The 26,308-nt window shown below is 37.4% G+C and overlaps 1 protein-coding gene across 1 annotated transcript; it reads left to right on the plus strand.

Moving 5' to 3' along the window:
* The first annotated feature begins 547 nt into the window (after nt 1-547).
* ctnna1 (catenin alpha 1) lies at nt 548-26,302 on the plus strand. The gene is made up of 18 exons (XM_002932302.5): nt 548-772; nt 6,689-6,792; nt 7,771-7,966; nt 8,913-9,079; nt 10,598-10,717; nt 11,697-11,960; nt 12,249-12,452; nt 12,887-12,967; nt 13,976-14,128; nt 16,156-16,248; nt 17,014-17,170; nt 17,433-17,633; nt 18,546-18,697; nt 19,436-19,546; nt 21,014-21,195; nt 21,442-21,547; nt 22,402-22,536; nt 23,826-26,302. The coding sequence occupies exons 2-18, from the start codon at nt 6,691-6,693 to the stop codon at nt 24,111-24,113; spliced, it is 2,712 nt and encodes a 903-aa protein (XP_002932348.2). The 5' UTR covers nt 548-772; nt 6,689-6,690; the 3' UTR covers nt 24,114-26,302.
* The last annotated feature ends 6 nt before the right edge of the window (nt 26,303-26,308 follow it).

Below are 26,308 nucleotides of genomic sequence, written 5' to 3' on the forward strand. Positions count from 1 at the left end.
GGATTGCACCAAAAAATAAACATGTAAAAAATAGAGGTGTCCCGAGAGAATTATAGGTAAGATTCTCCTTACAGATAACATACAATTAGAAATATTAAATACAAATATTTTATTCAAATATATGTTTTCCAGGCGTTAAAACTATACAGGTATAACAGTAGCCTTAAATGGAGAGGGAGGGGTGGAATCTGCGCACCAGTTGCCATATTGCCCTGGGTGCTACAATACTTAGTTCCAGCTGAAACTATGTATCACGTTTAGTGTCATTTTACACTTTGGTGATGCATTTACTACACTGCGCCTACATCCTGAATATCTAATGTGCACGCAATCCAGGTTTTCATGACTTTTCCTCCAGTGTCTCACATAGCATTCTCTGGGGGCGAAACTACAGACCAACGCCTTTCTATGCCTGCCCTACCTGATACCGGGGTGTGGCATGCTGGGATTGCCCATCCAGGCCCCTCCCTTTTTTCATACTTTTTTGCGTTTCTTTGAGAAATAGTTAACAACTTTTAGAAAAATTCACCTCGAATTACAATCTTATAGCGAACCAAAGATAATTGACACGAAATTACTTTCGGCTCTCTGTCCCGGGTCCACTGTGGAATGAACCCTCTGGGAGGGGCTCTCAGACAGGAACTGCTCGTCTCATCCTGTTTCCTCCTACACTTTACGGAATAGGATAAAGTGGAATTCGTGAGTAAAGAATAGGCTCCTGCCATTAGCCTGAGCCTCCGCCCAAGTCGTTGTTGTGTGAACACCGACGAAGGTGAGTTACAAAAGTATTGTTTTAGAAGTTTGAACCTCGAAAAAGATATAGTTTTGTTGAAACTTTATGGCGTATTTGTAATTAAAGTATTTCAAAAATGAATATGGTTCCAGCCGAAGACCAAGTGTCCCGGGCCGCTGATTTTTTTTTTTTTTTTGTAATAGAAATGGTTAATAATTATTGGTATATGGGACGTTATTGAAACAATTCTGGAATATTTTGATGCTAAAATGATTACACTTACACGCCGCTATAGAACATATTGGTTATAGTTATTTCAATTGGTTTGAGACACTATCCGGCTGTGTATAGGGAAAGCAGGTTAGTACAGGGGAGCGGGCGTTTCAGGACTGAGAACGAAACGTTGTTTAGTTTCGCTCTGCGTTTTGTATTGGCAAAGAGAAATAAATCCGTGTTTTCGGCTTACGGGCGGTTGGGGAATTTTGTTTTGGACTGCTGCCCCCAGCCTCCCCCTACAACATGGCTGAAGCTGATAAAGCTAGCTGGAAGGCAAAAGAATTCAGATGTTTTGTTCTATGAAGTATAAGACTGTTGTATCGGAACAGATACCATGTGTAAGTGTGTTTTTTGTTACTTTTTTTGCAGTATGAGTAGAACTGTAGCAGAGTGTAGATTTTGTTAGTTTGGATGCAAACCTTTGCAGTGACAATAGTTCTGAGTGACAGCGGATTCCCAGAGCTGCTTTCTGGCCATATAAGATAAAAGGAGCTGGGAATGTCCGTGCTGTTGATAAGCTTCAAAATGCAGAGATTGACCTTGGAAACTACTTTAAAGGGGTAGTATAGCGACCTATAAAAGTTTAAAACATAAGTTAAAGGGATAATTTTTTTTTCTTTTTTTTTTTTTTATAATTAAGAGATCAGTGGTGTATGTGTGTATATAAGAGCAAACGGAGCACACCCTTAAGAGAATCAAACGCCCTGGGTGCTGGTCACATCGGATCTTATCTCTCTCTCTCTCTCTCTCTCTCTCTCTCTCTCATTCATACATATATATATATATATATATATATATATATATATATATATATATATATATATATATATATATATATATATATATATATATATATATATATATATATAATATATGCTGAGGCACACACTTATAGGGATAACAACCTGGGTGCAAATCAGATAAACAATGTAAATATATGTGTGTGTATATAGCATTCAAGTCAGAAAACTATGGTTTTTGATATTAAGTTACAACTGAAGGTAAATTAAAACTATTTCATGTTTGGTTTTTGTGCGCTTAATAAGTTTACCAGTCACAGATAATTTCTTTATATAATTGACTTCTGCTTATCTCCTCACTGGTAATCTGGTGTATCTACCTCACAAGAACAAAACATGTATTTTCAATTACAAAGCCATAGATTTTTTTTTTTTTTTTTTTTCATGGCAAAAAGTATATCCAGCAGAAGCCCTATTCATTATCTCTTTTTGAACAAGCTCGTATGTTGCCCTTTTTAAGGCTGATGTGGCATGGAGAGATTTAGTCGCCTGCGATAGATCTCTAATTAGTCTCTCCAAAATGCCTTTCCACTGGTAACAGTACGAATCACTAGTGGAAAGGCCAACGCATTGCTTTGGTTTTCCGAAGATGCCTCCGGAGGCAACTTTGCACAACTTCGGAAAACCGAAACGATTTATAGGCCTTTCCACCAGCAATTCATATTGTTGCCGGTGGAAAGGCATTTTGGAGATATTTGCTACCTGTGGCAGCAGAGATCAGTGTCGGACTGGCCCACCAGGATACCAGAAAAACTCCCAGTGGGCCCAGGTGTAAGTGGGCCCTCTTGCTCCTAACCATTTGGCCTGTTTCATGCTCATTCCCTATTTCTGAATGGGAAGAAAGAGGAGAAATAGAGGGAAGAATAGATGCTAGCATGTAAATAAAAGAGACTGGGAAAATAAAGAGGTTGGGTAAAGAAAGGAGGAAAAATAGTTTGGAAAGCGGGTCTAAGCTTTTCTGATGGGCCCCTGGGGTCCCAGTCCGACACTGGCAGAGATCTATTGCGGGCTACTAAATCTCTCCACAGGACATCAGCCTAAAGGTGTCCATACACTAGTAGATTCGCTCAGTTGCCAATTGAGCGGATCTTCTCCCAATATGCTCACCTAAAGGTGGGCGATATTGCACTAATTCAGCAACTGCGTACATAGGCGCCGCCAGATCGGGGACTGCATCAAGGAGCCGATGCTGTCCCCAATGCGACGGAAAATCAAACCTGCCCGATCAAAATCTGCCCAATTTTAGGTCAGATCTTGGTCTGGTAGGCCTGTCAGGGGTGCCCATGCATGGGCCGAAAAGCTGCTAAATCGATCTGAAGGACCTAAATCAGCAGCTAAAATCTGCCTGTGTATGGCCACCTTTATACTGCAACATGTAACAGTAAGCACTAAGTTGGCCATACACTTTTTAAGATACACTTCTTTGGCAAGGTCACCAGCTGAGAGGATCTTTGCCCAATTTGGTCACCCCTGCACCCCAGCCAAACTAGGGAGTTCCAATTGCTGGCATAGGGGCAAACAAGCGGGCCTGTGTGAAACTATTACCATTCTGATGTTTCCTGGTATCTGCATAGTAGAATTGTTATGAACAGAAGTTACAGAATGACTTGGTATAGTTACTTGGACAATGACTTGGTGACAACCTTAATGTGAATGATAGAAGACCCTGTTGCAAAAATTTAAGTAAAAGTAGATCACTGGAAAATCTTACTTCAAATAATAAAAATATGCTTAAAGGAGACATATCCTATAAAAATTATGAATGTACCAGTGAATTATACTCCTCTAGATATAGAAGGAATGTGCTTAAAAATGCTGTGTTTCTGACTGATTTATTGAGAAATTCCACAAAAACCCCACTAGCCCCGCCCATCTATTCCACTTCCTGCTGGCTGAATTCTCTGGATGAGCTGGGGAGCCGGCGGCACTGTAGGATAGGAACCAATCAGCAGCTAGGCTGACCTGATAGGGAACTGAAGCTGGTCTTTGCTTGTGTGAGTGCAGGGCTGTGATTGGCTCTCCCCCTCCTACTGTGCTTCTGGCAGGGACCGCTAGGACACGCCCACTCCATTTCACACTGGACGGAGAAATGATAGGATCTATAGGGAGCTCCAATAAAGGGGCCATTGTTACAGATAGGATTAATGTTTAGCACAAAGGGAAACCAGCACCGTATATTATTCATAATTGCCTACAAAATTAGCATTTTTCCAATTTATCCAATACGTCTCCTTTAATGTGGGGCCTTATTTTTCAGTATAATTTTGCAAAAAGTTGTGTACATCCTGACCAGTCCTCTAAAGCAGTATTCAGTTGTAAGATGCGTAATGGCTGGCTAGAAGCTGACAAGCTGCAGACAATACAATTCCTATACAGTATGTTGACGCAATGTTGTCAAATCAACCCTTTTTAGATATTTGAGAGGCAAGACTGCGTTCATTTCTCCAAACACATTATATCTATTTAAATAGAGGGTGGCACTGGTTGTAAGAGTTTAAAAACAAAACCTGTTGTGCTTCAGGTTTGCAAGGACCACATAACCAAGTCTAGCACCTATGTAAAACCCCTAGGTATATTTTCTACATTGTTACAGTGCATAGATGAGAAGTTACGAGATTCCACCATTCCAAAGCATCATAAGGCAGATGTGGTTTGAGTAAACTGATGGCAAATTGAAGCTCAGCCCCTTTGAAAACCAGGTGCATGTTTGTTGGAATTGTATTGCCTGAGGTACGGAAAGATCTGATTGGTCAGAGGTCTAGTTCTGTGTACTGTTGTAGGTGGGGACATGTTTTGTGAACAAAAAGTAGTTGTTGGCCTCCTAGATAAAAGGAGGTACTAGAGAAGATGATTTGTTTGGTTATGAATAAAGAAAAAGTCAAAATACAATGACAGCTCAATGAAAAGGCTATTATTGCAAATACATACCATCAACATATCTCATTAAATTCTCATTTCTATGTAATCAAGAATGTGAATTCAAATTATATATAAAATGTTAGAAAATCGCTTACTTCCTCGAATATAAATTGCCAGTACCTAAACTGATGATACTTCAAATCGCTTATTGCTCCGAATTGCTATGAGACCCTTTTTCGAGTGATTTTACAAAGAAAGCATTGTCATTCAAATCTATTGGAATCGCTGAAAGTAAAACCCACTGAGCACAAAGTCGCTGTGATTTCCCCATTGCCCTGAATGTCATTTCTAATTGTGGGTGGGGAATATGACACCTGGATTTGTGGGAAATAGAATCGCTCAAATAGAATCGCTCATACACCTTCAGATCCACTTGCTTGGTGATGTCCCCAAACGAGTGGATCTTCTACCGATATCCCCCGCCTACGGGTGGGCGATATCGGGAGAATCCAGGCTAATTTGATCGTTTGGACGAGTGACAGGGTTTTCAACTTGGCAAGATTGCCAACTGCTTGTTTTTGAGCAGCAATCAGTTGTGTGAAATTGAATTTGCTCCTTTTGAATTTGTTGTGTGAAATAATACAATGTGAAATGAAAATATGGAGTTAGGAAGCTTGGATCAAGTGCAAGGTACTGTATTTATTACTGTACTTATTACAGAGGAAGAAAATATTTAAAAATTAAAATTATATGCCTAAAATGTGCTGCTTGTAAGATGGTCTTCCCATAATTTGGTGCTTACTGGTTTCCTTTTTAAAGGAAATTTGCATATATATTTGAATGTGGTTCTTCCCATATTCTGTGTGTGTGCAAAATAACCAAGGAATCAATATAAAAACAACAGAATCTATTAAACTCTATTAAAATGTATTTGAGGATATTTTTGGCTCAGTTTCATAATTAAATCCTGTGAGTGTTCTTTTACATTCTTCTATATGGTTTATTTACCAGCACCCAGGCTATTGTTGCTGGATGTGCAATAGTGATGTGCGGGCTGGCCTGAAAGCCACAAGTTTGGGCCGACAGTCGCACAACATATTTGGGTCACAGGCGGGTTTGGGCCAAGCTCTTCCTGCCGCCCTCCACGCCCAATACCTAACTGTGCCCCTCTTCCGCAATTAAAGTTAGTCCCGTTTAAAACATTGCCAGCTAGTAACCTCAGTAGCTTAAAGGAACAGTAACACCAAAAAATTCAAGTGTATAAAAGAAATTCCAATATAATGTACTGCTGCTCTGCACTGGTACAACTGGGGCCTTTTCTCCTTTTTTTCCAGCTTGAATGTCTGCCCCCAGGGCTACACAGCAGCTTATTTATATAAACTATAGTAGAGTTACTGTAGCAAACATACAACTTTTCCCAGTGCAGGGCAACAGTACATTATATTTCATTTAGTTTAAAACTCTTTAATTTGTTGGTGTTACTGTTCCTTATACATTGTATAATACATTGTTTATAATTCTGTTTCTGAGAGAGAAATGAAAAGAGCCTCTTGTTTGGTGAGGTTGCCAAACTGCTATAGCCGATTTGGTCTATGCAGACAGTTGAGAGCACCTGATGTGTCTTTAGGATTTTTTGATTTTAAGTTGTATGTATGTTTAAATGTTTGTTTTATAAAACAAAAATGAACGTTCAAAAGCAGTCAAGATGAAATACATTCTAGCATGTTGTTCAAGTTAAGAGAAAAAAGAGGACCACTTTACTGGCATCACAGTATAACGGTCATATCCATTAATAATACAGGCCTGACAGGTTGGGAGAGCCACACTTTTGTCCAGTAGAAGTGTTGGATTAGCATCTAACCAAGGAGCCCATATAGTTTGAAATTTCAGCTAACAGCCTCTGGTAGAGGAACCATTTTATTAATAAGTGCTAGCCATTCTGCCAAGCATTCTACTTGAATTCAGTCTTTCCATGTCCTATCAACTGATGCAGAATTTTTTTTTTTTCCTTTCTCCCCAGACATGACGCTTAATACAGGAAACATAAATTTCAAATGGGATCCAAAAAGCTTGGAAATAAGAACACTAGCTGTTGAGAGACTTCTTGAGCCTTTAGTAACTCAGGTAAGTAAATTATCTTTTTTTTATATTAGACAGTTGTATGTTATCCTCTGTATTGTATTTGAGTACACTATGGAGGATAATATACCCCCTTATTATAATTCATAAGGCAGTTTAAACTGAAAAGGCGTTAAGTATGGGTTGGTGGAATTTCTGTAGATGGTACATTATCCTATACTGTGCTGGACCTGTTAACTTACCCAGAAGGGCTCAGAAGCTGGAGAGCACGGTGGAGACACCTCTCCTGAAGTTATTAGTCTAGGAAAGCAGTCTGTTAATGTGGACTGAATGTCTGGCTTCAGGCTACTTCCTCCTTCATGGCACCAAGGAAGAACTCTGGCCATGCATGTCTAGAATTATTATTTTGGCTGATATCAGTCATGCCTGACCATCTGGGCATATGTGGAAAGTCAGATGGATGTTCAAGCTGATAATCCTGCTGTACTCATAGATTGAGTTTTTCTGTTCTTGATGGAAACAACTTCAATGGTCGATCAAAAGGAAGTGAAGAGCTGCAGCTGTGATTTACTCCCTGCTGTTCAGTCATTTAATCAGTTGGTCTAAATGAAAGGTGCAATTAATCTGACTTTAGTCTTGTTACTTTCTATATTACCAGTTCTGCAGTGCTAATGTCATGGTTTTACAGCAGTGCTATGATTGCCAGTGTCAAGAGGGTTAACAGAATGACAAATTCTAAGCTTTTGCTATCAACAAATAGCAGAAGCATTAAAGGCAGAAATTGCAATTTTACAACAAAAGAAATGCATGCACAAATTCATATAAAGAACAAGTTATCACAGTTGTTTCAACAATACAGTCAATGAATAACATTCATTAATATGATCAATACTTCTTTACAACAAAATCTTACTGTGTATGGCCACCTTTACGTTAATTTTATCAGGGAATTTTTACTCCCAGGCACTAGGAGGCATATTAAATTTGATGTTTGCTCACAAATTGCTATTTATCTATATTAAGGTGACCACTTTGGTGAATAGTAGCAATAAAGGACCCTCCAATAAGAAGAAAGGACGTTCAAAGAAAGCTCATGTTTTGGCTGCATCAGTGGAGCAAGCAACCCAAAATTTTTTAGATAAAGGAGACAAAATAGCAAAAGAGAGCCAGTTTCTTAAAGAGGAACTCATTGCAGCAGTTGAAGATGTTCGGAAACAGGGTAAGTGTCCCTGTATTTTATAAATGGCATAGTTAATACTAAATCCTGTATGGTAAAAGTTCTTCCTGTCCCTTTTCCTTTATCCCCCAGAAAAAAACAAAAATGTTTGCGTGTCGAGTTGTTAACTGTGGCTTTACCCTGTATTCCCTTTCACATGGCCAGTTGTTCTCTCTAAGCAGCTGTTGTCATTGGACCCGCTACCCCCCTAATCTTGTGGCTTGGAAAATTGTTTTGGGATAAAAAGGCCGGGTTGCCAGACACTGTCACATTCTAGACTAATTGCTAGTGTAGTAGTGATATGGGGTTATGCTTCCTCAAGCATGTGCTTATTGAAAAAGTACTTACTTTGGATGTTTTGTTTAGGCCCGCACATCAACTGGGCAGGCTAAGATTTAACCCTTTCACTGGTCACTTGTGGTACTTTAATTGCCAGTTTTTAAACTTGTACCATGTCTTCCAAACACGCCATTGCCAAATATGTATACTTTGTAACAAATATAACAATTACATATAATAGAATCTTACACTTTGATATGATTTATGACTTCTGTAGGTCAAAAACTTCCAGCAATACACAACCAGTTTACTAACATAACGAATACATTTCACATTTTTTCTTTCAAAATTCAAATAAACTCTTTTTTTTTCCTACAACTTTTAGTGCTAAAAATACAAATCTGAAAAAAAAAATCTGACCGTAAATGGCTCCTTTAGTGAGGATCTCTGGGTTTAGTTAAAATCTACTCATAATAAGATAGAGCTAGTATATCGGGTAGTGCACTGCAGTGAGCCACAGGTATTTTTAATAGTAACGTGGAGATTATCGTCATTATGTGGTCATTTATGTGTGTTTTTATATGGGTATTAATTTGTAATTAAACGGTGTTTTCCCTGAGCTCTAGGTTTGTGACCACTTTCATAAATATTGTATGTTTTTAACTTTTAGGTGAACAGATGAGAAGTGCTTCTGGAGAGTTTGCTGATGATCCTTGCTCATCTGTTAAGCGTGGAAATATGGTTCGTGCTGCACGCGCACTGTTGTCTGCTGTAACAAGGCTGCTGATTTTGGCTGACATGGCCGATGTGTACAGGTTACTGGTTCAGCTTAAAGTGGTAAGTTAGCTTCTTGTGACAGGCAAACCAGATTTTACCATATATCTGTACATCCCTCTGACATGGAGAAGCTTAACTCGCTGTATATGTAATACAGGTATGGGACCTGTTATCCAGAATGCTTGGGACCTGGGGTTTTCTGGATAAGGGATCTTTCCGTAATTTGGATCTCTATAACTTAAGTCTGCTAAAAACCATTTAAATATTAAATAAACCCAATAGAATTGTTTTGCCTCCAATAAGGATTAATTATCCTACTTAGGATCAAGTACAAGGTACTTTATTACAGAGAAAAAGGAAATCTTTTTTTAAAAATTAGAATTATTTGCTTATAATGGAGTCTATGGGAGATGGCCTTTCCGTAATTCAGAACTTTCCTGATAATGGGTTTCCGGATAAGGGATTCCATACCTGTACTTGGTATCGATATTCTACAAATGCAAGAGTTGAAGCCTTGTTTTGTGTATTTCTGGATTTTAATGTTGGCTCATTCAGTTGGGTTTGTGAACAGGAAAAAAAAAGTGCTTAAACTTCTAAAAATTTGTTTTTTTTGCTTTACATAGACATACATAATGCCATAGATTGAAAGGAAACCATCTTTTTTTAGGTTTACAGTGTAATGCAACCCCTCTCTCTCCTTGTTTCATACTGAATTCTGGGTTTTAAAGCGGACCTGTCACTCTCACCTGAAAATTCAGCTACTGGTGCAGAAAAAGCAGCGCTTTTTTTTTTTTTTTTTTTTTCTGTGTCTTTCCTCAGATAATGCCTATTATCTTTATGCCCTGGCAATCAAAAGTATTCAACTCCGCCTCTATGTATTCTACGTCACCACTCCTTCTATTCTCCCCCTCCTTATACAGGCTATCGGTCTCGCGTAGCTTTAATGAGAACGCGCACACCTTATTATGGTAGAGACGCGCCTAACTATTGTGAGCGAGCTCTCTACATTGGGCTGATTCTATCCTGTGAGTTTTGGGGCGCACAGACTCGCAAAGGAGTGTGACAGTTTCTCAATTCAGATGCGAGGAACTATACGCGTCCCTTCATTTACAGCGCATGTGCGATTTTAATCGGAGTAGAACTGACGTGAAACATAAAGATGGCGGATCAATATGGCAGCTCGCACCCAGCAAAAATGCAGCAGCGGGTTGGGAGACAACTGCTTTGCTTACAAAGGTAGCAGAGATCTAGAAGTTCTTAAACAATATAGTTTATATTTCTAAAGTTTATTTTGGCATTGTGAAAGGTCCACTTTAAAGTTTCTCTGGTTCAGATCCCAGCTTTCCTGGAAAGCAGTGCTACTTTACACTTTACACTGCACTTTTTGTGCAAGCCTATCTGAGTTTACCACACTCACTTTTCCTTTTTTAAGTCAGTAAATTTTTATTTATTTTGGTGGTTATGCCTTTTGCTCAACCCTGTCAGTAATGTTTATGCAGGTACCTGTTAAGTACAAGTGAGAATTTTACATACCCATATTTACGCTTTTTTTTTTTTTTTTTGTCTTTCTTTAAATAGGTTGAAGAAGGTATTGTGAAATTAAGAAATGCTGGAACTGAACAAGATTTAGGAATACAATATAAGGCTTTGAAAGCTGAAGTGGATAAATTAAATGTCATGACTGCAAAGAGACAACAGGTAGAACCTCTTTTATACTATAAAGTGCGCATATAAGATGACATCCTTGACCTATTTCTTAGATTTGGATTTTCTTTAAAATGTTAATTGAACATATTGCTATAGATTAATGCAAAGAGGTTTGTTTATCTTCATCTTCTGCGCAGAGACCCAGACCAGTGTACATGCTCAGTTAGTAAGACTATGGGGCACATTTACTAATCCACGAACGTCCGAAAAGCGTCCGAATGTGTTTTTTTCATAATGATCGGTATTTTGCGATTTTTTTTCGTAAATTGTCGCAACTTTTTCGTAGCGTTACGACTTGCGCGAATTGTCGCAACTTTTTCGTAGCCGCCACGCCGAGTACGAAAGTTTCGGATTCATTCAAGCTTCAGTATCGTGACTTTCCTTGGGCCAGGTTGGAGCTGCGGAGTGCCATTGAGTCCTATGGGAGGCTTCCAAAATCATGCAAAGTCTGAAAGTTTTGCCCGCCGTTTACGAGTGCTCAATACGAAAAAGTCGCAACAATATACGAGCAAATCATAACGGCTACGAAAAAGTCGCGTCAATTTGCTCAAGTCGTAATGGTGACGAAAAAAATCTCAAAAAATACGAAAAAGTCGCAAAATGTTTGTTTCCAATCCGAATTTTTCCCATTCGGATGATGAATGCTAGTGAGTCTCAAAATTTATCTTTGCCAATAATAAGATGTTATTTTTATAAAGTCCCTTGAATGCACATTATTCATGTGTTTTAACTGTGAAGTTAACATTTTTATAGGTAGACGGGTTATAGGTATGGAAGCCCCTGCAATTTTTTACTAAAATGTATTACTGGTATGACTAGCTTATTGGTTACAGATTTCTGTGGTAACAGCGCAGTGTGGAAGTATTTTGAATAAATGTATTTAGAGTGTTACCTGTTAATGGCCATAAAGCTTTATTCTTTCTTTTAGGATTCATGCAGTTCATTTTAAACATTTATGTTTTATTTTTAGGAATTAAAGGATATTGGACACAGAGATCAGATGGCTGCTGCTCGTGGTATTCTTCAGAAGAGCATTCCTATTCTTTACACTGCTTCACAGGCATGTCTGCAGCATCCTGATGTAGCTGCATTCAAAGCTAATAGGGACTTAATATATAAACAGCTTCAACAAGCAGTCACTGGCATTTCAAATGCAGCCCAGGCTACCTCATCTGAAGAAACTGCTCATCAGCAAGGAGGTGGAGAGCTCGCCGTTGCACTCAATAATTTTGATGTAAGTAATGGCAGTAGGACTTCATTACAACTGTATTTAAAATTTCAAAATGCTTAACATAAGCCTTCAATAGGTATTCAGCAAAGTATACCTATAGACAGGGAGCTGTCCTAAAGATTGCATATGGTGTAGTTATCAAGTGTTCCTTCTGTAGTTGCACATAGGATTCTATGTGGTGTGCTGCAAGGTTCTCCATTGTGTCCATTGTGCATATTTTTAAAATATGTTTTGCCCTTTAACACTTAAACGGCGCAATAATTTTCCTTTTTCTTCTCTTTGTTAAAACAGAAACAAATTATTGTGGATCCTCTTGGCTTTAGTGAAGAAAGATTCAGGCCTTCGCTGGAGGAGCGTTTAGAAAGCATAATTAGTGGAGCAGCCCTAATGGCAGATTCTTCTTGCACACGAGATGATCGTCGGGAGCGTATTGTTGCTGAATGCAACTCAGTGAGACAAGCTTTACAAGATCTTCTTTCCGAATACATGGGAAATGTAAGTGTGTTCTTTATATTTTTAGACTCTTTGTTTTTGATACTTTTTTTGGCAGTCTTGCGCAAAGTTTTTGTTTGTTCTATGACAAAGACATTTTATCTGCCCAGCCAGAATAGCTCTCCCCCACCCCAGCCAGCAATCCAAAACTTTTTTAATGCCTACTTGAAAAATGAATTATGGTCAAATAAAGCAATTACTTTTTCTGTGTGATCTGCCAGAAATAAAACATTGCAGATTATTATTTATAAACTACTAATTTTATAGTAAACACATGTACATGTGTACCATATTTTTCTTTTGTAAACTTAATCCCTGCTTGCTAATAAAAATATGAAATGGTTCTAAACGACAAAAGAAGTTCTTGTGCAATCAGGAAGAGTATTTCAGTGACGGAGATCATTTGTGTTACCGTTGTCTTTATTTCTTCCCTGCAGACTGGCCGTAAAGAACGAAGTGATGCTCTAAATTCAGCAATCGACAAAATGACAAGGAAGACAAGAGACTTGCGCAGACAGGTAGCTTTTCAGTGATTGTAATTCACTTCATACAGTCCATAGGGACTGTTTATATAAACAAGGTTTTACTACAGGAAAAGGTGTTGTTCTATATTCTAAATATCTGTAACATTGCCAAACTCCTATTCCTCTTTTACCTGTGAAAATAGTATCTAGGTCATTATGTCAATTCCGGGGACATAAAATCCGTGTTCTACTATATATCTTGTGCTGAGCTTCCAGTAGTAGGTAAAACAGGTCTCGACATGGCTTGGTGACTCGCAGAACAGTAACCACAGTGGTAGACTTAATTTTGCCAATTGATTAAGACCGTAACTTGCTAGTAGGACTCAATATTTGGAAAGTAGAAACTTGAGACGGTGATCAACATTTTGGAGGGAGAAGGGAGAAACCATCTCTTTGTCAAAACTATTTGCTTTCTACTGTGACAACACAGCATTGCCTAGACCTGGGTGTCTATGGAATGCTGTGCCACCAGTATGCCTGTATAAATCAAACATTTTAAAAGCTTCAACTAGTCTGCTTCATCTAGTCTAGTAGAAATTGTAAAGGATTAAGTGGGATACAAGAAGCTTAATTCAGTTTATCATTGGATTTGGGCTAAATGGACCGATACTAATGTACATGGTACAGCCATTACCCAGTTGTGTAACTATAAAGCACAAGGTCCAGGGTGCTGCTTTCTCTATACAGGGGGCCCTCGAGAGGCGGTAGCAGGAGACCTGTGATGCATATAGATTTCTGAATATTTCATGGGGACATAGTCCCTCAAAGTTACGCCATTGCCATTACCATTCTATTATTTTAGTCTGTTGAACTGAAAACAGTTGAAATGCCATGGTAAAGAATTTGAAATACATTTTAATGCTTGTCAAACTTTTTTAGTATTTTTAATAATTATTGGAGTAGCAGTAGGGACCTTTGTCTGCTTGTTTGCCAGGATATATCTGACAACCCGTTTATAAACAAAATTAATACTTTTTTTTTTTTTTTTGTCCTTCTTTGTAGTTGCGAAAGGCTGTTATGGACCATGTTTCTGACTCTTTCTTGGAGACTAATGTGCCACTTCTGGTATTGATTGAGGCTGCAAAGAATGGAAATGAGAAAGAAGTAAAAGAGTATGCACAAGTATTTCGTGAACATGCCAATAAACTGATTGAGGTAAAAATGGACACACAGCTATTTAAAAACTTTTTTTTTTAAATGTTACTTTAGTTGCTTATGCAACTCAAAAGTTTTATTGGCAGAGATTCCCACTCACACCAACCTTTTTTTGTTTTGTCTTGCACACTAGAGGTTATTTAGCTATGTTTTAATGCTTGAGAAATGGTGTAAAATGTGGGAAGATATGGCACGTAAATCAGAAAAAGTAACAACTAGAATGCAGAACAATTGGTTGAACTTGCAGAACTTGTATAATGTGGGAAAACCTTTTATGGGTATGAATTTTACAATCTACTGGCAAACAAGGCAAATACTGCAGAGCAAACCCATGCAAACTTATTGTGGACACACTGCTCATGATGCGGCCCAGTACCAAACATCCTTCAACATACTTCATTCCTGAACTCCCCACAGCACCAGCCCTATTCCCAATTTCCAAAAGAAGAGTTACTCATGGCTATTACCTTCCTACCTTCCAATAAAGCCACTCCCCCCCCCCCCCCCCCCCCCATTTGTACAAGAGATATGAAAGAGAATTGGCACCATATCTTCACACATTCAGATCAATCTGGTTTTATGCCAGAAAGATCCACAGATATTAATATATGGAGGTTAAATGCCTATATGCTTGCTATGCATGAAAACACTGGAATCAGAGAGATTGTATCTTTAGATGCCACAAAGGGTGTCTGTTCAGTAGAATGAACATACCTATGGGAAATTGAAGATTTGCCTTTATTTCTTGAATTTACCCTCTGTTTCAAGCACCAAAGGCATTGTTAAGGGTAAATGGAAACCTACACATTTTTTGCTTTTCTGCACCGTCTCTTCCATATGTTTGAAATTATGACAAAACATTCTGAATATTTTAGAACAGAACCTTTTGATGTACATTATATATAGGATTACTCAAGTATGTGGAATGTAGAGACTCCGAAATGAAAACAGCAGGTACATAGCCTACATACCCCAGAAAATCATTATATATGGAAAGTATACATTCAGGTCCAAAATGGGTAAATCCCTTTATACTCAAAACTACCAAACTGCAAAGATTTAAGTTAGTATTTTTATACTAGCTCTTTTTTTTTTTTTTTCCCCCTCGCTAATGAATATACTGCATATATTTTGTGCAAAAACAAGTAATAGAGAATAGTGCAGAAAGCAATTATCATACAGAATGCAATAAAACCACAAAAATATAAGAGAAACAATCAAATGCAAGATTAATGATCAAAATGCTACTTCCAGTGGGCTTAAAGAGCCATTAACATTGTATGGGTACAAAGAAGCATGCAGCAGCAGTGAAACTGCAAATGCATGAAAAAAAACGAGAAAATCTTAATGCAAAGCCCTGTGTAACTTGTACTGTATAAATAAGGAAAAGTCTGCACTATGGCTGGCCACTACTGAAATGCCCTACCAAATGACTGAATGCAGTTAATACTATTGGTTACACTTGGTTGTGGTTTGTTGATCCATGTACACAGTGTCTTTTATTCATGTTGTAAGTAGTGTGCAAATAGAGGTAAACGTTAAAGCCAGTTTAATTAAATAAATTATCTCTCTCTCTCTCTCTATATCTATCTATATATATATATATATATCTATATATATATATATATATCTATATATATATATATATATATATTTCTATATTATATATTATATATATATATTATATATTATATATATATTATCTAAAAGTCTAAGTGAGGATGTACAAAATGAGGCTGCATTTACCTGTTTGTGGCATGCTAATTAAACTGTTTTTGAGTTTGGGTGAAAATAACAACAAAGACCCTGAAACATACCTCAATGCAAATAATGCCATGACTGGAATCGACCTAGGGCCCCAATGTTGCAAACAAATATATAACTTTTAAGCAGTGATTTTCTGTCCTGCCTTTAGCCACTCCTCTTCCCCATATTAAATCTTTCTGTTGCTGCTTCTCCATCTCCTAGTAATTTAGATATCTTGTACATAATGTTGGCATTAACACATTTACGTATTTTTGTTTTAGGTAGCCAATTTGGCATGTTCCATATCAAACAACGAGGAAGGTGTTAAACTTGTTCGTATATCTGCTGGTCATCTTGAATCCATGTGCCCACAGGTAATTTTACGAAAAATGGGTTTTTCAGTTTTGTGCCTCATGCTTTTTTTCCTGTTCCAATTACAAACATTATTTATGCATTTCTTACATTCTTACAGCCCAAAGCTGTTTTATGACAGCCATACTCCTGTGTGTGTCCTTCTCTGACTGTGGGAAGTGAGCCTGGTGAGGGGGTTGTTAGCATTTGGAAATAGTTATTATATGGTCCATAAGGGGGACTAGGGGTTGCTGTGCTATCCACAGGGGATGTCTTAATATAACTTCATGAACTTTTTTTCACATGAGCGATAAGGGATATCCTTGCAGTAAGCACTAAATATTTGTGCTCCCACCATTCTAGGGGGGGAATGGTCTAAAAAGCTCTTGTGATAACAACATGGGTGTGGTTTAAAAAGGGTAGTGGTTTTTGGAAAGCATTGCCATTATGTCAGTTGTAAGCATCCTGCAGTATGTAACAGTCATCTTGATTTGTTGCTACAAGCAATAGCAATCTGTGCAGGCAAGATAAAATGATACATTATAAATATGCCTATATGCTGGATTATATAGCTCTTTCTATATCTTGTTACAAGACAAAGAGTATACCACCTAAATAATTGAGCTTGAGTACTATTTAAGGTAGTGGTGCAAAGAATAGAAGTACAGCACTCACACCAGGCCTTTGTAGAAGGCAAAAAAATGCTTTATTGTCCAAACCCTTTGGTATCTACTGTGACTTTTTTGTCACTTTTTTTTCTCACATTTTTTTTTCCTATCTTACAAAAGGTTATAAATGCAGCTCTGGCCTTAGCAGCTAAGCCTCATAGCAAAATGGCACAAGAAACAATGGATCTTTTCAAAGAGCAATGGGAAAGACAAGTTAGAGTCCTTACAGATGCTGTTGATGATATTACATCAATCGATGACTTTTTGGCTGTTTCAGGTAAGTTTTCTTTTACTGAACATTTTTGAGTGAAAAGTATTAAGAAACCAAAGGTTTATCATATGACACAGATTCAGATAGGTGGAAGAGTACTTTAAATGTATTTTAAATGTCTCCCTAAATAGTTTGTTTTTTGATAGTTCAACACTAAGTGCATATAATGTAAAAAAAAAAATATATATATATTTACCCTGTATTTCCCTACTGTAAAACATTAATTTCTTGTGAAAATAGGAAGGTAATGTCTATCTTTTTGTTACAGAAAACCACATTCTGGAGGATGTGAATAAATGTGTCATAGCTCTCCAGGAGAAAGATGTTGATGGCTTGGATCGTACAGCTGGAGCTATTCGTGGCCGGGCAGCAAGAGTCATACATGTGGTCACCTCTGAAATGGATAATTATGAACCTGGTGTCTACACTGAAAAAGTTTTAGAAGCTACCAAGCTGCTGTCCAATACAGGTATAAAAAGAATTGAGATGCTTTGTAATGTGACTTGTTGATGTACTTTTTTTTTTTTTTTTTTTTTAATCCAAATCTGTTTCTTCCTGCATTCTGAATAGAATGTTGCCACTTATGGTCAAAAATAAGATATGCATATTGACTCCCAAAGAGCATAAAACACCCAGCATTCAACTGTATCAAACTTTATTGCAAGCTTTTCTGGGCAGGGAACTCCTATCTGCTGTATACTGAAACTCCTAAGTACTTAGGAAATAGAAATATATGTTTTTCAAACACTGTCATTCACTTCAGGCTCTCAGAATTGGCTTGTAAATACTTAGAAATAATACCGGTACAGTGATTTCCAAAAACATATTCCCACATCCTAAATATGAGAACCACGATTTTTTTTTCAAAATTGACTGTTTTCCCGTGGTCCCCTTCTACTGTACATTATACAGCGAGAGGCAGTGGGTCCTGACAACATCCCTTAAGGCTGGATATAAGAAACTTTCCAATATATGTTCAAAAAGAGTTTTAAAGTTATTTGAAAATGTAATTTACACTTTTGAACTTCTGGCTTTGACTCCTATAGACCTAGCAGAGAACAGACTTCAGTTAACGTTGTCAGCATCAGAAAACAAAAGGAAAAAAAAAAACCAACAATGCTTTTTAGTAGCAATTCTATTTAAGGATCTTTTTTTTTTTTTAATTGATATTAGCTACCATATAGCTACCCTTGCAGCAAAGTTAACTTTTACACACCAGTTCTTTTAAATAGTTATTGTCTGTTTGTTTTTTAATTTACCAAATTTTCATTTCGAAAGTACAAAAGTTTTAGGATTGTTTTATCATTAATATGATTTAAAAGGTGCTAATTTCCTTCTGTTGACTTAAGCTACTTAAGTATATCTGTAACTGTTCTTCTAGTTATGCCACGTTTCACGGAGCAAGTTGAAGCTGCAGTTGAGGCCCTTAGCGGTGACACAAATCAGACCATGGATGAAAATGAATTTATTGATGCTTCTCGACTAGTATATGATGGTATAAGGGACATCCGCAAAGCTGTGCTGATGATCAGAGTATGTAATATTTATTGCATTTAATATTCCTTCATCTAATTTGTAAGCTAATACTTATAGGCCCACTTGGAGGCAGATTTATTAATTTGAGGGTTTTTTTTTTTTTTTTTGGAAAAGGTAATCCTTTTTTTGGGGGGGGTTTACTAAAAAAATCTCAAAACTTATGTTGTGAAAAACCAACTCAAACTTAGTGCCCTTCTTTTTCAATGTCTACCAAGTTGAAAATTGATCTCAGAATTGAAATACAGCCTATTGCCTTCTACATGAGCTTGCCAGCTTTTAGATGCTGAATTTTTTTTTTTTGAGTTTTTGAAACTTTTAGTAACCTTTTGAATTGTCATGCTTAATTTGTTTTACACACAAGGCCATATTCTGTTACTGGTCTATGCTAATACTTTAGTGTCAGCTCCCTGACACCTGCATTGCTAAAAATGCTCCCATGCCCCACCTAGTGGTAGATATGAGAATAGCACTTAATAGTAAAAATCCAAGACCGGCTCAGCCAAATTATGATTCCTTCAGATACGAGGAGTAGGAGAAACAGTAGCTTATTTAGAGCAGTTTTAATGTGTTATTGGTTCAAAAATAAAGTTTAAAATGGTAAACATTTGCTATGTGAACAGAGTAATATAATAAAAAATTATACCATAAAAATCATGACAGAATCTCTAACATGCAAAAAGAGCTGGGATTTTGCAGATTGATTTCTCAAGTGGATTTGTTAACTTTGCTTTACAGACTCCAGAAGAACTTGATGATTCTGATTTTGAAACTGAAGACTTTGATGTGCGAAGCAGAACAAGTGTCCAGACTGAAGATGACCAGCTCATTGCTGGACAGAGTGCAAGAGTAAGTATCCATTCTACAAAACACAAAGTCACAGAAGATAAAGTCCATATGAAGGTGTCTGTGAAATCTTGTGTAACTATATTCTTTTCTGATAGAGTAACATAACATTTTATTTACAGAGCGCTTGACATGTAAAAACTAAGAGAACAGGTTATTCCCCACCAGGACTTAAAATCTAATGCAACTGGGGATGAATTGGGCATGTAGTACAACTTTATAGCAAGTTGTAGGATGTAGAAACAGTGTGAACAGCGTTGTAGTTAAAGCTTAGTTTTTACCTTTCCTTATTCTTTATCTAAAAGGCCTATGTAAATATAGCCATAAACACTTACAGACCTGCTGGTAAGTTTTCAGTGAAAAGTAACCCCACATTTCTTTCCATCTATTCTGTATACATGATCTTCAGTATCAGACTTCCTTTACTTAGAAAAAACCTTCAGGGTACAGCACAAGCCTGCTCATTTTGCCACTATCTCCCCCCTCCCCTCTCTCTATTGAAAGCTGTTCCCTGCCTGCATGCTGCTTGCCTGTAAGTGAAGTCAGACCAAGCTAAAATGGCTGCTGCTATCTTGCCGAATAAATATATCATTCTAGATTGCACTATTGTGACTTCTCTATTGGCAATCAAATGCCTGAGTAGCTTTCCTTCCTCTTTAAGATTAAAACCATTCTACAAAGAGGCCGCATATGACATGAAATTTAGTTTTGCACAGTTTAGTATCAGCAAAAATAGACACTACTTACAGTGCCCAATTCTAGGTTATCAATAAACAAGTTAAAAAGCAAAGGACAAATGACACCCCTGTCCACGAGTAACATTGGTACAATTAAAAGTGATACCATTTACCAACTTTTTTTGGCCAGTTCTCTATCCAAGAACAAATTTGTGATACTGTATCAAATGCTCTCCTCCTCATAAGGCTGGTGGCAGATGGGGAGATTAGTTGCCTGCGATCAATCTTTGATACTGCGGACTACTAATCTCCCCAAAATGCCTGCCCACCAACAAGAATGTGGGAAGGCATTTCAGGGAGATTAGTTGTCAGTGGTAGTAAAGATTTACCAAGGGCAACTAAGTGCCCTGTGTGCCACCAGCTGAAAAGGCAGTTAATAGAATTTCATACCCCTGATGTCAAACTAACAAGCCTATATTTTTAAGGCTGGGAACAGGATCCCTTTTTGAATAGAGATTGGCAAAAGTAAGGAAGAGGTTGGTAATCACAGAGCTAAGCTCTCTTAGTACCCTGAAATGATTACTATCTGGTCTTAGACCTTTATCTTCACATGTTCTAGTATCTCTTGAATTTTCTTCTGAGTCACCCATGCATCGATAGTTATTTATATATTTGAATTGGTTCTTTTTAAAAGAAAGCCCTTCATTAGCCAATGAAAACTGTAGTATTCGGGTATTACTCTTTGTTCTGGCTGTTTTAGAGAAATGTTTCCTTCTTTCACATCTCCTTTTAGGCAATCATGGCTCAGCTCCCTCAGGAACAAAAGGCCAAAATTGCAGAACAAGTGGCTAGCTTCCAGGAGGAAAAGAGTAAATTGGATGCTGAGGTGTCGAAATGGGATGACAATGGAAACGACATCATTGTTTTGGCCAAACAGATGTGCATGATTATGATGGAAATGACTGACTTTACTAGGTGAGTTTTCAAGCTGCAATAAATCCGTATGTTGTACATAATGATGGAATGATAGAATATTTTAATGACATTTTGCCAGTGGATAGCTTTTTTGTTAGGAGTCCCTTCCAGATCTTGCATTATTGAATTTCTGAACCTAACAAGAACTAATTCATCTCGAATAACATTGCCTTTAAGGCAATAAGACACTTGCATAATCTGTGACATAAATTGTATTCAGGCTCTGGCAATATTTTATTTTCACAGAGGGAAGGGGCCACTAAAAAACACTTCAGATGTAATTAGTGCAGCTAAGAAAATTGCAGAAGCGGGATCCCGAATGGATAAATTAGGACGAACTATCGCTGATCACGTAAGTATGGTGCTTGCTACTGAATGGTGTGTATAATGGTGAGCATGTAGATAGTGGCTCACTGATAAGGACTGCTGCCTTATAGAACTGGGGGTCCATAATTTTGTTCTGGCCTGTGCACCCCCTGAAGTATTCCCCTCTAGACTTAGTGCCCCAGGTACACACAACGATAGTGGCACACACAGAGGAGATTTTACGCGTGTGGGAAATTTGAAGTACTGCCACCGACATATCTCCTGAAAATGCCTTTCCGCTTGATATGTAGATTGCCACATGTAACATGAATTATCGCTGAAAAATGCATTTTTGTGTGTTGTAGTCTGTGGCAGCTATTGCAATTTTGATACTTATTACATTGTTTTGTCACATTTTGCCATGTGTCTACTGTGGAGGATTGCTGTGACTTCTAGTACAGCAGGAGCTGGAGAGTCCCAGTAAGGCTGGGAGGTAAATAGCTGCAAAAATTAGAAGGGGTGTATTGATTGCAATTGAGCCGTCAAAACGATTAGAGCATAAATGTAGTTCCAAATTATTTTATAAGGTGGGTTTGCCTCCTACATTTGCTTAAAAGGCAATTAGTAACTTAAAAGCTGTTTAGAACAAAATGTGGTAAAGTGGGATTTAGTTATGTTTCTGTAAAATATATTTTTTCTGAGGCATATACAGAAATGCAGAGTATGTGTACAGGTATGGGATCCATTTGGATTACCTAGGAATGCTTGGAACTTGGTTTTCACTAGAAGGTGTCTTGGCAAAAGGAAAAAAATAAATTTGAAAAAAAAATTTACCCTGTTTATCCAACATAGCTTCCCCACCCTGGGCTTCATCTATCTTTTAATTCTATTTTCTTTTAGTGCCCTGATTCAGCTTGCAAGCAAGATCTTTTGGCGTATCTTCAGAGAATTGCCTTGTACTGCCATCAGTTAAATATCTGTAGTAAGGTAAAGGCGGAAGTGCAGAATCTTGGTGGTGAGCTTGTTGTTTCTGGGGTAAGTACATTTTGTTTTAGCATTGCCATACAACTCATCAGATTTTAGCAATTAATGTACTGCTTCAAATAGCATATAACTGTAAATCTAAAATTATAACATTTGGGAAGATAAAGATGCATAAAAATAAGTTTTTTTTTTTTTTTTTTAAATATCAGTTGATGTACTTGTCATTTGTTAAAGGGTAAATAAGCCTTATCCCCCTAAAATTACTCTTTACAGTCCCCAGAATAACAGACCTTTCTCCCTACATGCAGATTTATTAAATTTCTCAATTACAAGAAGCTTAACTGCATTTTTTACTGACTTCCTTGTCTAGCATGAAGTTCTGTGCCCTCTTGTTTCCTTAGCACTTCTCTCTCTGGCTATGAAGGTCTTAGTTGCCTACTCTGCATGCTCTCACTGCCTTGGGGTGTGCAGTAGGCACCTCTTTAAGGTCTTCATAGTCGGAGAGAGGAGTGCTTTGAAAGCTTAGGAACTTTATGCTAGACAAGGAAGAGCTGTATTTAAACTGGCTGTAGTAGAGAAACAAAATAAATATGGATGCAGGGAGAAAGGTATGTTATTCTGGGGGCTGTATAGAGTTATTTTAGAGTTTTAAAGTAATAAGTAAAATATATTTTTTTTAATTAAAGACTAATTTAAACCTAACTTAACTCTTAGGTTAATGTGGAACAAATGTGGCAGTGTGACAGTGCAGTGCCACTGCGTCCCAGTATCTTTTGGGGTCTCTCTGGGTCTAAGAATAGGGGTGGTTATTGCAGTTTATAATAAAATGAGAAGCTAGAACTGGAGCCCCCTTTGCAAGTTGCTTTGCCAATGAATTCACAAAGTGCTTAGGGAAAGTCAGTTTGTGACTATCGTGCAAGTCATCATACCTCATCAAGGTAAAACTCCATTGTATTGTTTTCGTTGTTACACCCCTACCTACTTGACTGCATTTCTTGGGAAAGGTTTCTCCAAACCAAGACCCTGGGCAAAGAGCAGCAACCAATGATAGGCTCTTTTTTTCAGCCAGTTGCAGGCTGAACGATGAAAGAAAATGTATAATTGGTTGTCATGGATTACTGCCCAGGTCCAAAATTGAGTCCCAGCGACTGTAAAACAGCTACAGAGCTAAAAGCCTTTTTACTTAACTATTTTTTTTTATATTCCCTTTAAGTCTAGGGTGTCACTCAATTTCATTTAAAAAAAAAAAAAAAAAAAAAAAAGGGGTGGCAGTATCTTGAACGCGGCTCTTTTGTGTCAGTGCATATATTAACTTTATTAAACTTTTGAAAATATCTTAGGTTGACAGTGCCATGTCCCTGATACAAGCTGCGAAAAATCTGATGAATGCCGTCGTTCAGACAGTGAAAGCTTCCTATGTAGCTTCTACAAAATACCAGAAGTCACAAGGAATGGCGTCTCTGAACCTCCCTGCAGTGTCATGGAAAATGAAGGCTCCAGAAAAGAAACCCCTTGTGAAAAGAGAGAAGCAGGATGAGACCCAAACTAAGATCAAGCGTGCGTCTCAGAAGAAACATGTCAACCCAGTGCAGGCTTTGAGTGAATTTAAAGCAATGGAAAGCATTTAAATCTATAGATTAAGTTGTTCTTTTCATAAACTTTAGAATATACTAACCACTTTCTTGCTCACTTTTTGTAGTAGAATGGTTGGAAAAGTTTTTTTGTTTTTTTTTGTACAGGTAATACTTTTGTGTTTTGTTTTTTGGTCTCACAACCACTTATATAAATGGATGGCAGGGGTTGCTGAAATAATCAAGTCAGAAAGAAATCTTATTAAAATCATACTAAATATAGATACTGTGGTCCCAGTTGACCCAGGGATTAGACTATTAAAGGGACAGTATACACCTTTTTTAACATGGGCTTGTACTGAACATACTTTTTTCCTATTGTTTTAATTAAGACAAATCATTTTTGTGATTTCTAACGGTAAAGAATAAAATCAAAGCCGTTTTTCTTTGGCACTTCCTATTCTGGCAAGAAGAACAGATGCTGATAACACTAATTACCAGTACATTGAGAAGCCCTTCGATAATGATTTGCTTTAAAGGCTGTAGCTTGAGAGGGGGGGGTATGTTTGATTAAAGGCATATAAGGAGCTCTGAACAAATTGCTTTATAATGGAAGAGGAACGAAGTACAGTGAAAGAGTTTGATTATGATAGCAAAAGCATAGGAAGATTTTATTCATTAAAAGAATAGGCAGAATGCATTTTCAACACAAGATCTCTTTATTATGCTCAATTAGGTATATACTGCCCCTTTAAAATCTATTTGTGCACAATGTGGCCTTTTTGTTATTTTGCTTCATTTTAGACTTAATTGTTTTATAAACTAAGTTAACTGGCTACATGACTTCACTTTTTAATTTGCTGCTTTTTTATTAAACACTAAATTGCTGGAAAACTAGCTATCAACTGCTTTAAGTAATCTGCAGTGTAAGCATGAACATCTAAGAATTGTAATAAAGTTAAACTCTTTTTTGCTTGATTAGCAATTTTCTTTTCTTTTTTTCACTAATTTCCTTATCCTTTGCCTTCACGTACTCATTAAAAGTCTTTATTTTTAAATATCTCAAACAGTTTTGTTATGTGCTAATGCAGATATGGGCAGACCACTTTAGTTTTCCTGTTAGTGCTGAGTGCACTGGTGTTGGTTATATAGGCAGATTAATACAGGGCTTTCATCATGCTGCATGACTGGGCATGTATTTCAGTGTTGATCATTCCAAATGGAAAATGTTATCTGCTTAATAAATCAGTTGATGCACTATGCAACTATCTAGAAAGTAAATAGAAGCTCAGCCTATTGTGGCCAATATCCACTTGTATGGCCAATTAAGAGGGGCGGGTGTAGATTAGTATAGCTCCTCCTTTCTGCTTGTATGTGAGGCTTATCAGGGGTCCCACAGTGACAGGCCCTTGGTACAGTTACAATACCCTGGCAGTGAGCAGTAATACTGTGGTGCTCTAAAGCTAGCCATACACTGGTAGATTTAAGCTTATAGTTCAGAGGCTTATCTGTCCATTTATGGGCCCTCCCATGCAGATTTGTCATGTCTGAAAATCCCATCCCGATAAAGACCACATCAGTGCATTAATGCAGTCCTCTCAACCATGGGACTTGTGATCTGGACACTGGGCCGGGTGCCAAGATTTTGTCTCAGTTTGGCACAGCACATAGGTGCCCATATCTGTTTAATAACCTCACCAGGTTGAACGAGTGGAAACATATGACCAACTTTACACACTCCAATCTGTTATTAATCGGGAACAATGCATACTCAAATACCTTCTCTCTCTTTCTACACATTCCCAAACTGTCCATTAACAGTTCAAAATCACATTTTAGTGCTAGGAATTTGCAAAAGTATATGAATTTTTTAGTGTTGTATACTATGTATATAACAAAATAAAAATATTAAACATTCTTTGTACACACCGACTGGAAACCTCATGGGATTCAAGGGCCATATTCGCAAATTTCCTCTTAAGTATGGTGTACACCCCCCCCCCCCCCCATATAAATCCATATCCTACATGTAGACAGAGTGAAAAATGATTTTACCTTTTAAAAATATTTTCTTTAGGGGCATTTCCTGGAGGGAAAGTTGCTTAGATATTTCTAAACCTTTCCATGCTTTTGTGTGATTGCATTTTTTTTTTTTTTTTTTTTTTTATTTGTATGATTGTTCCAAATGAAAAGAAATACAGACATTATGTTAATGCTATAAAGTCAATAAAATAACATATATCAAAGTTCCT

The sequence above is a fragment of the Xenopus tropicalis genome, chromosome 3 (genome assembly GCF_000004195.4).
Source record: "Xenopus tropicalis strain Nigerian chromosome 3, UCB_Xtro_10.0, whole genome shotgun sequence".
NCBI classification, from domain to species: Eukaryota; Metazoa; Chordata; class Amphibia; order Anura; family Pipidae; genus Xenopus; species Xenopus tropicalis.